General features: G+C 33.1%; 1 protein-coding gene across 1 annotated transcript; it reads right to left on the reverse strand.

Annotated features, from left to right (window-relative positions):
- Positions 1–406: 406 nt before the first annotated feature.
- On the reverse strand, positions 407–6365 carry LOC105126870 (basic helix-loop-helix protein A-like). The gene is made up of 8 exons (XM_011027884.1): positions 5759–6365; positions 5339–5593; positions 3789–3885; positions 3459–3473; positions 3266–3322; positions 2583–3159; positions 839–1761; positions 407–712 (listed from the first exon to the last, which is right to left on the reverse strand). Exons 1-8 carry the CDS (start codon positions 5860–5862, stop codon positions 632–634), a joined length of 2109 nt encoding a protein of 702 aa, XP_011026186.1. The 5' UTR covers positions 5863–6365; the 3' UTR covers positions 407–631.
- Positions 6366–15702: the final 9337 nt, after the last annotated feature.

The following is a 15702-nucleotide window of genomic DNA, read 5'->3' on the forward strand; positions in this document are numbered from 1 at the left end:
TTTTGTATTATTATTTATTTTATTTGAAATAACTTATAAAACTATAATTATTATTTTTTAATTTTATTATTTTTCAATTTTTTATCTATTAGATTTTATCTTTATTATTTTGATTGTTATTTATTTGATTTGAGATAATTTATAAAATTAGATTTTTTAAAAAAAAATTATTTTTACTTAACTTTTTAATTTATAAAATTTATTTCTTATTATTTTAATAAATTTAAAAAAATATTAACAAGTTATTTTTTGTTTAATTTTTTATGATATCGTGAAATAATGAAAAAAATATTTTTTAATTTATTTTTTATAATACCATTAATAAAATGTTGAAGAATAATTTATCTTTTAGGAATTTATTCTCTACAAATAAATTAAACTAGTATTGTTTAATGAATTCCTGATCTTCATGGAAAGATTAGCTGCTCGGCTTTTCTCGGTTCTACTTTTATAACTGCTGAGTATCATACAAGCTTTGTTTATTGTTAGATTGCATTTCAGGGATAGCCACTTGATCTTAACGAGGATCCGAGCAATATGCTAAGTTATACACAAGTAAGCAGAATTTATCAGAAAGAAAAATGTCAGTTCGTTCGTCGGGTTTCCCTAAATATACAGCGAACGTCTCTACTCAATCAAGGGGTATTATTTGACGTATTGCCCTCTTCACCTCCACAATGCTCAACTTCTTTCCACTAACATTCTCCTTCACCTGCCAACATAAACTTAGGAGTTAGTCAAGGCATATAATTTTTATATTTCTGTTCACAAATTAACAAAACAAAAGCACAGAAGATGATGATGGGGTGTTTTTGCATGGTAGAAAGTAAAGGCATACCTTGGCCCTCAATTCCCCTACAAAGATCCCATTGTTCGAAGAAGACTGGACTGCAATAGTTTCTATCCTGAGCTCCCTCAGCATTTGCATTATGTCAAGTAAAAGCCCCTCTCTGTAGCCACATTTCAACTCTATCAAAGCGTCACTCTCTATTATCGACACCTCTACGCTGATCTCCGGTTCTGCATCGACCATCGGCTCTGGCGATGGCAATGAATCCACCGATTTGGGCTGGGCACGGCCAGTAGTATAATCCTCCACAATCCTCATCTTCCTCTTATCTGATCCTGGGCCAACACTCCTAGCCCGGTCCACCACTGTGACCCCATTATTTTGCTCATTCAAACTAGTGGAAGTGGTCATCGTCTGTGGTGGGTCCACCGATCTTGAACGTTGCTCACTCTCCATCTGTTTATTACGCGCCTCCAAATCCTGAATTTTCTGAAGTAATTGCTTCACGTATTCAATCGTGTCCCCTAATATTGATGCTTTATCCATTTTGGTCACGAATGGCACTAGTGACCTTAATATTATGAACCTCTCGTTTAACTTCTCTCTACGGCGTCGTTCGGCCAGCACGTGATTGGCACTGAGCTCATCTTGCGGGGTCCCCTTGCGGAACTTATTGGCTGCGTCACCGTCGCGTGACTTTGGGGAATTTTCTTCCCGGTTTTTGCTGTGAAGGTATGGTACGGTAAAAAGAATGTACTTTAGTAGCCATTGGGAGGTGGTCTCGACTGGTACGTTGAGGCAGGGATCCGTGCAGTTCATCCACTTGGTAAAAGCCGATTGGTTGGAGTATGCCTCGTATGCATTTGGCGATGCCTCTGCTGCATGCTCAATTGTCTGGTTTTGGAGGATGGTGGAGACAGTTTGGGAGTAGTGCGTGTCCTCTTGCGCCAAGTCTTCTAGCGTAGGCGATCCTGCAAATATATATATATATATATATATGTATAAAAGTTAAGCATTTTTTGGCAGAGAAAACCACTTAAAATAAGGAGAACTGGAATTTTGTGGGATTAGGTTAATGATGTGCGTGATTATGGATCAAGGGGTGCCGTGAAGGTTGAAGCTAACAGGACGTTTGAAGGGTCAGTGCCTGGTCAAGATTGTTTTGCATTGGTTAGTTGAAACTTGAATGTTCGCTGGCAGGCAGTACTACACAACCAAACCCCAACATTTGCCTTAAATCTAGCACGTCTTTAAGGAAAAGGAACAGGCTGAACCAGTATACTACAACGTGCACAGTGCGGTGGTTTTTTGTCCCTGTTCACCTGAGACCCAATGAAGCAGGACTTTGAAGGATTGGCAAATGGAACAATCTGCTTTCTTCTGTGAGCCATAGACAAGCCTAGGGGTCTAAACTACGCACCGGCTATGTGGATTCAGGACTGAAAAGGATTACTGTAATATAATTGTTCAAAACAGTGATCGATCTGTTGATATATATGATCAAGGAAAGGATGATCATAACTAAATTTCTTAGATTTTTAATTAATTTTATTCTTTGTGAAAGATGAAAATTTGATGCCAGTTGTTTGTACTCGAAACCGTAACTTTATAAAAGGCAACACCGTCAAAGGAGGGTAAAATTTAAAACCGTAGGGTCATCGTGGATGAGTGATTGCCTCATGTCATCACTGTCCACAACCCTAACAGCCAAATTTCTGGAACCCGATTTGTTGTGTTCGCTTCTCCTAGGAATCAACATGTGCAAACGCACACACTCTATTAATTTATTTACCTGAAGCTGATGGTTGAAGGCTACCACTGAAAGGGTTGTCTTGCAACATTGGCGCCCACCTCCGGGCAGACTCCGTTCTAAACGAGTCAGCTCGGCTCTGGTGATTCATCAGGCTCTCTGGGCTAATAAAAGGAAAATCCAAGTCCAAAGTATTAGATCCATCATCAGGAGAACCAAGCCTGATACCCTCAGACATCTCAAGTTGCATCAATTCGCTCGGCTCAACTACTGCCACTTGAAGAGGGTTTTGAGCCTGACACGGTTCTAAGAGAGCTTCGCGACTGGTTTCAGCTTCCAAGTCTGACTCCTGGTCCTCTTCGTCATCCTCATCATCATCTTCTTCTTCTTCTTCTTCTTCTTCTTCTTCTTCATCCTCATTCATTTGGCCCGCATTGGCTGGTGGGTCTGCAGCCACAAGGAAGGGAGGAATGGGTGGAGAATATAAGTAAGGATGGTCTGATGAGGTGGCAGGGTTGGAAGTGGAGTGCTCGGATAAAGCTGGTTTTGGCGGAGGAAGGTGGTGGTGGTCACTGAAAAAGGATTTTACGTGTTGGATAAACCCAAGATCCTCTTTCATCTACAAAATGTCAATGCCCCGAATTGTTATACAATTTGAAGCACTGGTATGGATAGCTATAAAAAGAAACATTCAAAAAAATACAGCACAGGTGTAATTCTTTCACCTTGTCGGTTGTTCCAAATTCAACTACGCCATCAAGGAGAGGGATGCATACCACAGTCTGCATGAACACACACACACACACGTTAACATGTAAAAATCGTGTGTGAAAGTTATAGCTTGGATCTAGAAGAAAGAAAAACAAAAGGCAAGCACATAGTAAATGATGTAATGACATGGGTGATCAGTAAATTTACCTGAACTCCAGCACTCTAGTACAACATTATGATGGATCAGGAGGTTCATGAACAGAAAATGAGAGAGAAGGCAGTTAGTTTTTTTTTCTAGTAAGAAAAATTGTAGGTAAATTGAAATTAAGAATGGAATGATGAAAAGAAAAACATGTAATTAACCAATAATTTTCTTGTTTATTTTTTATTTTTTGAGGTACACGTGTTACAATGATCATGTTTCGTACACATCATGATCAAAACTTTGCCTACCTTCCTGGCTAGCTAATTCATTCAAGGACCAATTAATTATAGAACCAGATCATCAAAATGAAGGCAGATCGAAGCAAATAATACCTTGGCAAGGATAGCTCTAGAGAAAGTTTTGCTATCAATATCGTTTGCACCTGTAAGCCACACATGTTGTTTCCTATCGTAGGCCTTTCCTGGTAACCTGCAAGTAAAATCCAAATATAATGATTTTCCATTGATTCTTATTACACAATATGCATGAACTAATATATTTGGCAAGAAACGGATTTCTTAGAGACAAAAAATAGAAATTGCATCAGTAAATGATTAATATATAAAGTCGCTTCCAACGTTGGATACATAAATATCTGACACAAGAGTACTGACATGCTTCATTGCCGCACTTCATTAATTCCATATCATTTATTACTAAGAACAGAATTTTGTGAGCAGCAATTAATCAGTTATTTGATAGCCTAGGCCGTAAAAGCTGCAGCATTAATGGAGTTCATGAACAAGAACCAAGAGGAGATATGAGAGTTTGGAGTGAAATTGTGCGTGGAGCTAGAGAAGACGAGCTGCCACATATTCCCATTTGATAAGGGTTCTAGGTAGCTCTGTGTCTTGTCAAAATAGATGGCATCTATGGCCAATACTAGTGAAGTTGGTCACTGGCCCAGTTTTGAAAGTACCCCTCAAATTATCTCAAAATTCACCAGTTCTCCTTTTTACAGTCTCTAGAATAGTTTCCCCATCAATCTTTGTCGTAGTTTTCAATCTAAACTCCAAACCATATTTACGTACCGAGGTGCACTTTCATGAACATTTTTAACCAGAATCTCAGTATGCTTTACGTAGGAAAGAAGGTGGACATTAAAGCTCGCTCACCTAATCAACATGCGCCTGTTGCAACCAGCTAAGGTAACACCTTTGCCAGCATAGACGGTACATATAAACGATCAATCAATCATCCGTCAGCTTCTTCTCAACAACAATTAAATCAAAAGCAGGCCCTTTCATTTTTATTGTCTGTCTTGAAGTCTACCACAAAGTATCCTGCTTGCTGCCCTCTATAATGTTTCTACCAATACTATCCAGCCTTTTCGGCATTTAAAACAATTTTGACACAGTGGCTGCCGCCGTATTTTTGTTAAAAATTTGAATTGTTTTTCTGTTTAAAATTAATATTTTTATATATTTTTTAATCTAATATTATTTGATTTGAAAAGCAAATTAAAAAACAAACATTATCACGATACCACACCGTTCCCTTACAAGGGGGGATGTGCATTGCTGTGGTCTGGTTGTTTATCTCTTCAAATAGGCAATAATTGAATTAGATCCAACTATAATAAATATCCAACATTCTTGGATTGGAAATATTTGAATTCTATCGTACCAAAAGTTTTCAGAGAAGTAAAGAGAGTAGGTTTCGCCGGTATAACCAAGCCTAAGATGATAACAACTAGTATAAAACAACAAAGGAAGTCAATCGCCCACGTACACATTAATTATATATATTTCTCCTTTTACTGGCAGACTGATTTACTGGGTTTCGCTTCAGTTGTAAATTTGCATTCATGTAAATCAAACAACTGGAAATTCTGGGGAAAAATTAAAGCATGAAAAGGAAATGGAAACGCATACAAACTTACCCAGCACCAGGAGAGAAAGAGAAGGACACACACATCAGATAAAACCATTCAGTCTCCGTTAAGTCTTCCGGTGACAAGGCAGCGCAAGGCCTCCGTTCTGGCTGGTTGGTCTCTCCTATAGACAATGAATCGTAGAGATCTCTAAGCTGCTGGCTCCTTTGCAAGGAGGCTTCTTCAGTACTAACCTCCATTGGCTGCACTGTTTTTCTAGTCTTAATTGGTCCATTGTAATACCCATCTCCCCACACTAAGATCCTGAACCACAGAGTAGTAATTAATGCCAACTAAATTCATTGATATTGACATTAACTTCTCCAAGACATGAAGATGAAGTGTTTTGAAGCTCTACGTACTATTAGTCTATGACCAAAAAAATATGTAGGGGATGCGTTAATTTAATAATTTGTGGAAGAAACTTACCCTTGTTGTGGACACATTTGCCAAAACAGACTGTAAGTCCATTGTACAGATTGCACTGCAGCCTGCAGGATAGTCTGCAAGCGACTACTAAGCGGGGCAGCCATTCTTGCAACTGTATATTGATCACCACCAGATCAGAGCCTATTCTCTTTCTAATACTCCAGGTATCTCTCTTTGCTAACAAAATAAGTCAGATAAAAGAAGATGCCAAAATTGAAAGAAAAAAAAAAAAGTCACTTCTGTCCTTTATATCATACAAGTTTTAAGGAGACGAAGGGAAGGGACTCGGTTATATGATCTGAACCGAAAATCAAACTCTTGAGTACCAACTAATTAATAGAGAAAAGAAGTTGGAAAGTAGTTTTGAATGAGAGAACAGAAGGGGAAGGTGAAGGAGAAGAAGAAGAGAAGGTACAATTACAGAGCGTAGACTTGCAGGTAAGACAAGAGTGAAGAAGGAGAGAAACAAACAAAAGAAAGAAAGGTAGCTGTGTGCATGACTTTGAAGGGATTCTTCTACGTCTACTGCCACTGCTACTTCTTTAGCTAGCTTGCTATATATGTATATACTGTTGAAATCTTATGGGAGAGATTAAGGGAGTGGTAGTTAGGGTTTCTCGAATATATACAGATCAAGACATGCCACTGTGAAGGAGAATGAGACTGCGGGAGAAGAAAGAAAGAAAGAAAGAAATTAAAACATGTCACTATTTGATTTGTTAATTACCAGGGAAAGAAAATTAGACAGGGCTTTGGGGTTTTGACTGGTGGTTCTACCAGACAGTTTCGTGGTTCTCTCTGTTCCTCTAATTAATACTTCTTATGATGTGGTCTCTGCACACTGGCAATGTTAGTTGGTGTGATCGCGAGCGCGTGTGCTCCCGCGTTTGGTGAGGGCTCAGGTCTCTTGGGAGGCCGAAGACTGGGCGTTGGGATTAGTGGAAAGGGAATTAGGATCGAAGCTGCCACCACAATCACTTGTCAACTAACTATTTACTAATTATTAAAACGATATGATTTCTTGGAAAAGTACCTCTGTCTCTGTCTTTGTATTGGCTTTCGTGAGTGTAATGAACTCTAGAGCTGAATACATTCACTTTGTCAATCTGTCTTCCCATGCCAGTGGATAAAAAAACGTGGTAGAAATTTGAGTTTGGTGAAGCGGGTCCCACATATATTTAAATTTTCTTAAGACTCGTGTGTGTACGCGGTGGATTTCACGTTTGCGGGAACCACGGTTATGCTTCGTTTCTAATAAAATTGAGTTTGGGGAAACGGGTTACACAATTTTTTTTTAAGAATTTTATTTAAAAATATATTAAAATAATATTTTTTATTTTTAAAAATTAATATATCAAAAAATAAAAAAAAAATAAAAAAAATATTAATTTAAAATAAATTAAAAAATTAATTATTTTTAAAAATACTTTTAAAGCATAAAAATAAACAGCAGCACGAGAGACTTGCTGTATATCTCTTTTTTTTTTTATGCATGTGACAATATTCTTCCCCTTCTCAATATTGGAGCCACTGCTTACTTGTTTTCTCACCCTACACAAACAACCTCATTAATAACTGCCGAGGGTTACCATAAAAGCCCTCGCCCTGCTTTTTTCCTACTGTTTGTAAATGAAGGAAAAAAATAAAGAAAGCAGATATATCATATAATCAATAGAGAAACCAGAGCAACCATTCACACAGTATTCTCCAAATTCTTCCATGATCACAGCACAAGCCTGCAGAAAAATTAATAAAAAAGTGTTGTAATTCATGTGAGAGTTTATAACATTTAATGTTAATGAAATGCAAATAAATACAACTAAAAAATAATTATATGTTTTTTTTTAATATCATTATCTCAATTAATTTAACCATAATTTTATACATCTTATACATGTTTTTTATGCTCATACATATATTTTTTTATGCTTATGAACCTCAATTATATTTTTTATCAAATAAGTATTTAAACTTAACTAACCACAGCTAATCATATATTTTTTAAACTTATTTTTTTCAAATTACAACCATAAAAGTTATTAATACCAAACATATTTTTAAATTTTAGTTTTAGTTTTTTTTTCTCTCTCACCAAGTAAGTATATAAATATTTATATTTACTCTAGTGGGATTCAAAAAAAAAACTTATATATATATTAACAAAAGTTAATTGAGAATGGATTTTCACTTACTTATTAAAACAGTGTTTTTATGGTTTTGATCTTACATTAAAAAATTTAATATTATTTATTTGAGTCATTGAAGTCTTTTCACAGTGATCATTAATCATTATCATTCAAGAATATTAATATCATTTAATAATTCAGGCATTCAAAAAAAAACATGTTATATCCAAAGATCTTGTGAAACTACTGTCTCTAAAATTATAGTTAGTTCACGATAATAACCGGTATATATCTTATACCATGCAATTGAGCATTTCTCTCATTTTCAATACATATAGTCAATGCTTCCTAACATCTTTGGAAATCTACACTGCTCTTGAATTGATAATAATTGACAAATATCAGTATTGTTTGGTGTTCTTAGATACCAATCACCAAAAAAAATTATGATTGTTTTGACAAAAGCTTCATGACTCTCCATCGTAGTGCTTTCTCCAAATTAAATATATTCATCAACAAGATCTACAAGAATACCATATGCAAGTATTTTGTGAGTTGCAGTTACCTTTTGAAAGCAAGATAAATCAAAAACATTAAAATCATATGTTTTTTATTTGAAATATAGATTATGAGCTTTCACTGCATTTGCGATTAAAAAAAAAGACGACGACTAATCCTAAATCTTCTTCAAAATTGAGTTTTAGTGAATTTAAAATTTTCAGCAAAATAATCATTATATAACCTTAACTCACATTCCTTTTTTTTATGATTGCCAATATTGTGATCCAGAATAGAGTCATGATACCCTATTCTCCGCCCTTGATTATTCTATTCTTTTTTAGTAACTACAACGGTAGCAACTTGAAAAACGAACATAGGAGTGTCATCATAAAAATTAAAATTAGAATGATTCATAATTAATTTTAATGAAATATATTTCTGATTGGAGAGAAAAAAATGGATTGATGAGAAAAAATGTTAAGGCATATAAAAATATTTATAGATAGATTCAAATTTGAAATTGAAAATCTTAAAATGTTGGCAGTTATTTTTTCAAAATTTAAAATCTTAAAATTTATGGTGCTGGTCATTTTTTCAAAGCATGAATTTTTTTAAAAAAAGTTTAGAAATTAAAATTTAAAATATTGATGGTTTTTTTCAAAGTTTGAATTTGAATTTACTTTTAAAAAATTAAATTTTTAGCAGTAACATTTAAAACTAAAAATTAAAAATATTCAAACAAATAAATTTTAAATTTAATTTTAAATTATATCTTTAACTTTCATAGTACTTCATTAATTTTATATTAATTTTATAAATTAATCATATTAATTACATAATTAATAACATCATAATTATATTATATATAAAATATCTAAATTAGTTATATAATTATATTAAAATTAATTTAACATGAAATATGTTAAAATATAATTAAATTTTTTAAATAGCTTTTTATTACTGGAATACCTATAATTTAAAAAAATTATATTTATATTATTTAAAAAATTATTTTATCAATTTGCCTTTCCAATTTAGTATTTTGCATTGAAGACTTACAACTAACCATATATAAATCTATCACCTTTTCCTCGCTGCCTCAATCGACAGATTTAGAATTCTTATTCAAATAATTAATAGTGGTAGTGGTACTGAGGGCGACAGCTCTCGCATCTACCGAGGCTAAACCTCCTTTCTGGTAACGAGAATCGTAGCTCCCTGTTGTTATCTTCTATTAATTTTATATTTTATTAATTTTCTTTTAATAGTTTTGATAATAATATGTGAGAAATAATTAATAAATATATTAATTTTATATTTTTCAAATAAAGAATAATCTTAATCATATCATAAAAAATACACGAAATCAATTTTTTTCAGAAATAATTTTTAGACAAAAAACTGTAGCATCGAATTCATGTGCTCCAAAACAAGCATGTAGACGCACATGATTCAGTATTATAATTGGAGATCCAAGGAGAAACTAATTTCCGAGGTAAAGTAAACTTAAACAATTATATATGCTAACGTAAACGTCGAAAAAGAGAGAAGTGTCCTGTTTGACTATAACTCCAGGGCAATTTGTATACCGCAGCTACTCCAAGAGCAAGGCGCCAGTCCCTTTGACTTGAGGATCCATTTAAGGCTGGGTTTGGTAGTGTGGTGGCTTTATGCCACCACTACCAAACAGACAACTAGACTGGCAGATTCGAACTAAGAGTCTTCATTGAATATGGGAATGAAAATAACCTACCTTTTTAGTTGTGCGTTCGTATTGGTGCGATGCGTATGCATGCTTCACTTGTTGCTCAGAAAGATTTTCTATGAATCAGCTCCCGGTGTCTATGTTCAGCCTCTTAATTCTTGTTTTTTTTGTTTTTTTGTCTTGTGTACGTGTATTGTACGCATACAGTGATCAATGTTCTTCAGAATACCAGACTGCTAGCCAGACTGGCAGATTCGAACAAAGAGTCTGTCCTTGGAAAATGGGAATAGAAAATAACTTAACCCTTTTAGTCTTGCATGCTGGTGTGGTGCATATGCTTCTCTTGTTGCTCAAAGAGATTGTCTATGAATTAGCTAGCTCATAGCGTCCATGTTCTGTTCTTAGGGCTCTTGATTCTTGTTTTCTTGACTTTTGTCTTGTGTACCTACATTGGAACACTTACTCTTTAGTGGCTTGTTTTTAGACATTTTCTCAGTGATCAATTTAATTTGTTGGATTTCCCACGAAACAAATTGGTCATGTCGAGCATGTTGACGCACTGTACCATGTCGAAGAGGAATGATCTCTCAAATACACCACCATTCTTTTTATTTTTAATCCATAAATATTAATAATATATATATATATAAAAAAAAATTATGTCATCTTTTAACTCGGCTAAAACATGATATTTAGTAATCTACTACACTCGTGAATTACTACTCAGGTCTAATGAGTTTTTATTCAAATAACAAATATATATATATATATAACAAAAAACACAGAGCTATATATGCGATGTGAACTTTAACATGATTGCAGTGACATTGTAGTTTCTATAAATTATTTTATTTTAAATAATTCATTTTGAATATGCATGAGACAATTTATAAAAGATAACACAAGGCAATATCTAAGAATCCATTATAATAAAAGATAAACAAGATTTAATTAATTTGATAGTTTGTTGAATCTAGCTAGATGTAATTTTATTATTTTAAATTTTAGCAATTATATGTAAGGTGAGTAGGAACTAAAATATACGCATGAATTGAAACACGATGAAACATTTTGTTTAAAGAAGTCTTCTTTTAATATTGTTAATGACTGTAAGAAGAATTCAAATACAATATGACAATTATTAAGGATCTGATTAATAATTTCATAAAAAAATAATTAATGTAATTTCATTATTATTAGATTTTAATTATTATTGGTATGTTTTGAAGTATTTTTCGAACTCAATAGTCAAAAGAAAGTGCCGATGAAATACTTTAGAGTTCATAGATGATTTAAAGGCTTAATTATTTTATATTTACTTATTGTTTAATCTGATGTACGTGCAAATAGCTATATATTTAAAAGAAAAGGAGATTAACCTTTTTTCTTTTTTATGAATTGTATAATATTTTAGTCTCTTTCGTAATTAAGAATCAAGAATAAGTTTTAATTGATATATTAGTGTTGGCGTATACTTCACACAAAAAATATTCCTAGCATGGAGTTAAGTATTTAATTTTAATTTTGGTGTGAATAATTTGTTTAAGATAAGATAATATGATAAAATCATATCAATACGTGTGATGGTTAAAGAATTAAAGGATATTCTTGTTGAATTAAATATTTTATGTATATATCATACGTTTTTTATATAGTCACGCATTATATTATTATAGATATATACTTTGACCAGTGTATGTTTAATATTTTCAAGTTTTAAATACTAAATTCCATCTTTTATGGCAAGAAAGAGACGGGGAATGTTAGCGTTGAGTTACGCTTTTAACAATTTAATGACGCAAATAAACTTTTTTATTCATAAAAAACATGAAAGCTTATAGACATTAGTTTGGAGACGACCAGAACCATTGAAAACTGGACCACCAATACTATGAGGCCCATGGTTTTAGTTCTCCGAGACTTTGACAGGTAAAGTTTAATTAAATGTCTCTAAAGCAAAGTAGAATAAATGAAAACAAGGAAAAGAAATTCCAAGTCAATGTTCATGATTTCATTTTCTTTGAAAAAAGTCATTTTTCATGAATAACTTGTATTACTTGCTTCATTAGTTGTCCTTTTATAATAATTTTTTAAAATATTTTTATTTTTTCATTGATGTCCTTTTATAATAATTTCTTTAAAATATTTTTATTTTAAAATATATTAAAATAATTTATTTTATTTTTAAAATTTATTTTTAACATTAATATATCAAAACAATTTAAAAATTAAATTAAAATTAAATTGAGTGCTGCTATTTGAAGAATTTCCATCGGGCCCAGTAAAATTAAATTGAGTGATGCTATTTGAAGAATTTCCATCGGGCCCAGGTCCAATTTACTGAACTCATGTGAAGGCAACTTCACTGCTAGTGCTCTTTTCAAACCATTCGAGGTCGATATTTTGGGCTTCGTTTTCTACAATTCGTTTAGGTAACATTAAGCCGAGGCCTAGACTGGAAGGGCTATCCTTAAAAAAAAAATTTGCTCTTAAAAACACACACCATTGGCCCAGCAGCAGGGACACCAAGTAGGAACCCAAATGGAAGAAGAAGAAGAAAACGAAAGGAGATCGTCTGGTCTATCTCTGTCGATTTTTTTGTTCTTTCAAATTTCCATCATGGATTTTCTTTTACTTTTCAATAAAAAGCATCATCAGCAGCAATAATGTGATCATGATCTGCTGAAACGAATACAAGATAGTTTCCTTTTTTCCCCTCTATGAACACGAGATATTCTGCGTAGACGGGACAATACGCACGCTTCTACTTTAGCTTCCCTTCCTTGTCTCGCAAATAAAAAGCATGAGCCTCCTAAAACGATTTTATCGTACTGTCAAGGAGAAAGGGGTCACCAGCACCAGCACCTGCACCAGCATCATTACCTTTAGCAACTAGATTTACATGGCTCAGTGGACTCTTCACTAGAAGATTGATTCTCTTTCAGCAACTTGGCTTCCTTGCCTCAATATCTTGCCTCAATCGATGACACGCTAAGGCAATTAAAAACGTTTCTTCTTCTGTTGAACACCCTCCCGGGCCTGGGCACTTGCAACTTCACATGGCCGGGAATTTAAACAAATTCCTGTCGCTCACCAAGGGTACGGTTGATTTCAAGTGAAAAGAAGTTTCCCACCATATGTCTGGACCCGGTACTACCTTAGTTAGTGGTGGCGTGGAAAATGGATTTGCGCAAGTCACTTGATAGTGTTGCCGTTAACAGAGCAAACTCTTGAAAATTTCTTTTACGGAATCTGTATTTTATCATGAAAAGTCTTGATCGGTTCTTTTACATGTCTCAATTAAGAGGCCATTGAACAAAAAAGTGGCATGGTTACCTTGTTGTAATCTTTTGTTTATGTAATTGTAAGCTTTGTTCTTGAAATAAAAGAGTGTGTTTTATCGATTGCGATGGAGCTCCCCTAAATATTGTTGAAGTAAACTCAATCCAGAGGATTGCGATGGAGCTCCACTAAATATACCTATGTTTTTGCATTTAATTTAGTGCAACACTACTCTTAATGATCACTAACGCTATGATTTGATTCACTTTGTTCACAATAAATAACAAAATCAGCAAGAAAGTTTGGTCGATAGACACCCACTTGAACATATTAAACTACACTGCAGACATAGGAGTAAGAGAGTAACTGCAGGCTAGGCAGCGAGTTGCAAGATCGCCTAGCTACTAGGGTTTGATGATCATATACTCACAGAGCTATCCTTCACTAAAACTTGGACTGCAAACCCCAACTTAGGCAGATTCAACAAGAGAGTGGACATTTTACCTTTTCGAAATGAAACTACCTTCCTCCATGCATTCATAGGATCATTATGTACACGGATGGAGTATCTTGCTAGCCACGGCCATCAAATGAAATACAATAGAAACAAGTTGGCAGCTTGATTATAAAATCTACCAGCCTACAAGGTTATTTGTTGCCCATTTCCTACGAATTCACATGTTACAACTCTACTAGGTTTAATAGTATTGGAATATATGGAGTGTAGTTGACATAATTCCCACATTTTCTTAGGGAACAATTCCCCCATTGACATAGATGTTAAAATAAAGTTCAACAAATGAGATAGGTAAGGATTCCACTAGATTTGCAGCCGATGGTCGAATCGGAGTACTCTCCGTCTCAGAATGAATATTAACATTTGTTGCTCGATTCAACTTCGTTGTCATTAGTGAGTATTTGGCATGTCGATACCTTTTCTAGAAATCGTCAGGTATTTATTATCCGAAATACTTGAAAAGAAATAAAAATAAAATAAATATTAATGCATTACTATATTTATTTCTTATTGGTTCAGGAAGTATTTTTGAGACTATATGCCAAGAGTTATCACGCTAGCTAGTTGATTTTCATTTAGTGATGTTTACAGTACAGATCGTATGCTCGATTGAGTTTATTTTACCAGTGTCCCATTACACTGTAGATGAAAAGAAAGATTAACTGTCTAATTCCAGAAGCTCTTGGTGAGCAATTGGACAGCCACTTTGACCAGGACATGTGCAAGTTAACGCGATAAAGCAAATTTACTTGAAAACATCATCAGTGCAGATAGGACCTCGGCCATCAAAGATAAAAGAAAATACATCTGCTTACAAAAATCTAGACAGGACCTGCCATCATCACACCTTTAGAACGTGCTTGATAACGAGGTGTGAATTATATTTTTTTAATTTTAATTTTAATTTTTGAATTAAAAATTATATTTTTTTATGTTTTTATATTATTTTGATATACGGATATTAAAAATAAATTTTTTTAAATAAAAAAATATATTATTTTTTATATTTTTAAATAAAAAATACTTTAAATCACAATTATTTACTATATAATTTCAAACAGACGCCTAATCATTAGCTTGGATTAAAAGTTCACGTGATTCAGGCAACTTAATAGCTCATAATTATCCACTTTCATTTCTTATAAACTTTTTATATAATCTCAAACAGACGCATTAAAAGTTCACGTGATCCAGCCATCTTAAGTGCTCATAATTATCCACTTTCATTTCTTATAAACATAAATAATTTTGAAAGATATTTAACCTGGTAAGAAAATATATGATTCTGGGAGTTCTTAAAAATAATTTTGTATTAAGTAAAAGTTATTTAAATCCGTACTTAATTCCATTAGAGCTTTAAAAAAGCCTCGTAACTCAACAAAAATTCTACAGTTCAAATCAATTCACAAGCTGTAAAAGACGGGCTTCAAACAAGGGACAATTTAATGAACATATCTCATGTCTTGAATAAATAAAATAATATAAAGTAATATAAAAAAATAAAGATGCGATTGCAAACTTAAGTTTTTTAAACGAACCCTCTACTATTTTATATTTAATTTAATTAGAAAGAATAAAAATAATAAAATTCAAATATTTAATCATTGAAGTTTTAATATCATATTAAATTTAATATAATTTTAGAGTTTTAAAAAAACTTCGAGACTCAAAATTTTTTTTATAATCCAAATCAATTCACAAGTTGTAAAAGATGGTCTTCATCTAAGGGAGAATTTAATGAACATATCTCATGTTTTGAATAAATATAAAGTAATATAAAAAAATAAGGATATGATATACTTATCATATAATT

This window comes from Populus euphratica, unplaced genomic scaffold (genome assembly GCF_000495115.2).
Source record: "Populus euphratica unplaced genomic scaffold, PopEup_1.0 scaffold30.1, whole genome shotgun sequence".
Classification (NCBI taxonomy): Eukaryota; Viridiplantae; Streptophyta; class Magnoliopsida; order Malpighiales; family Salicaceae; genus Populus; species Populus euphratica.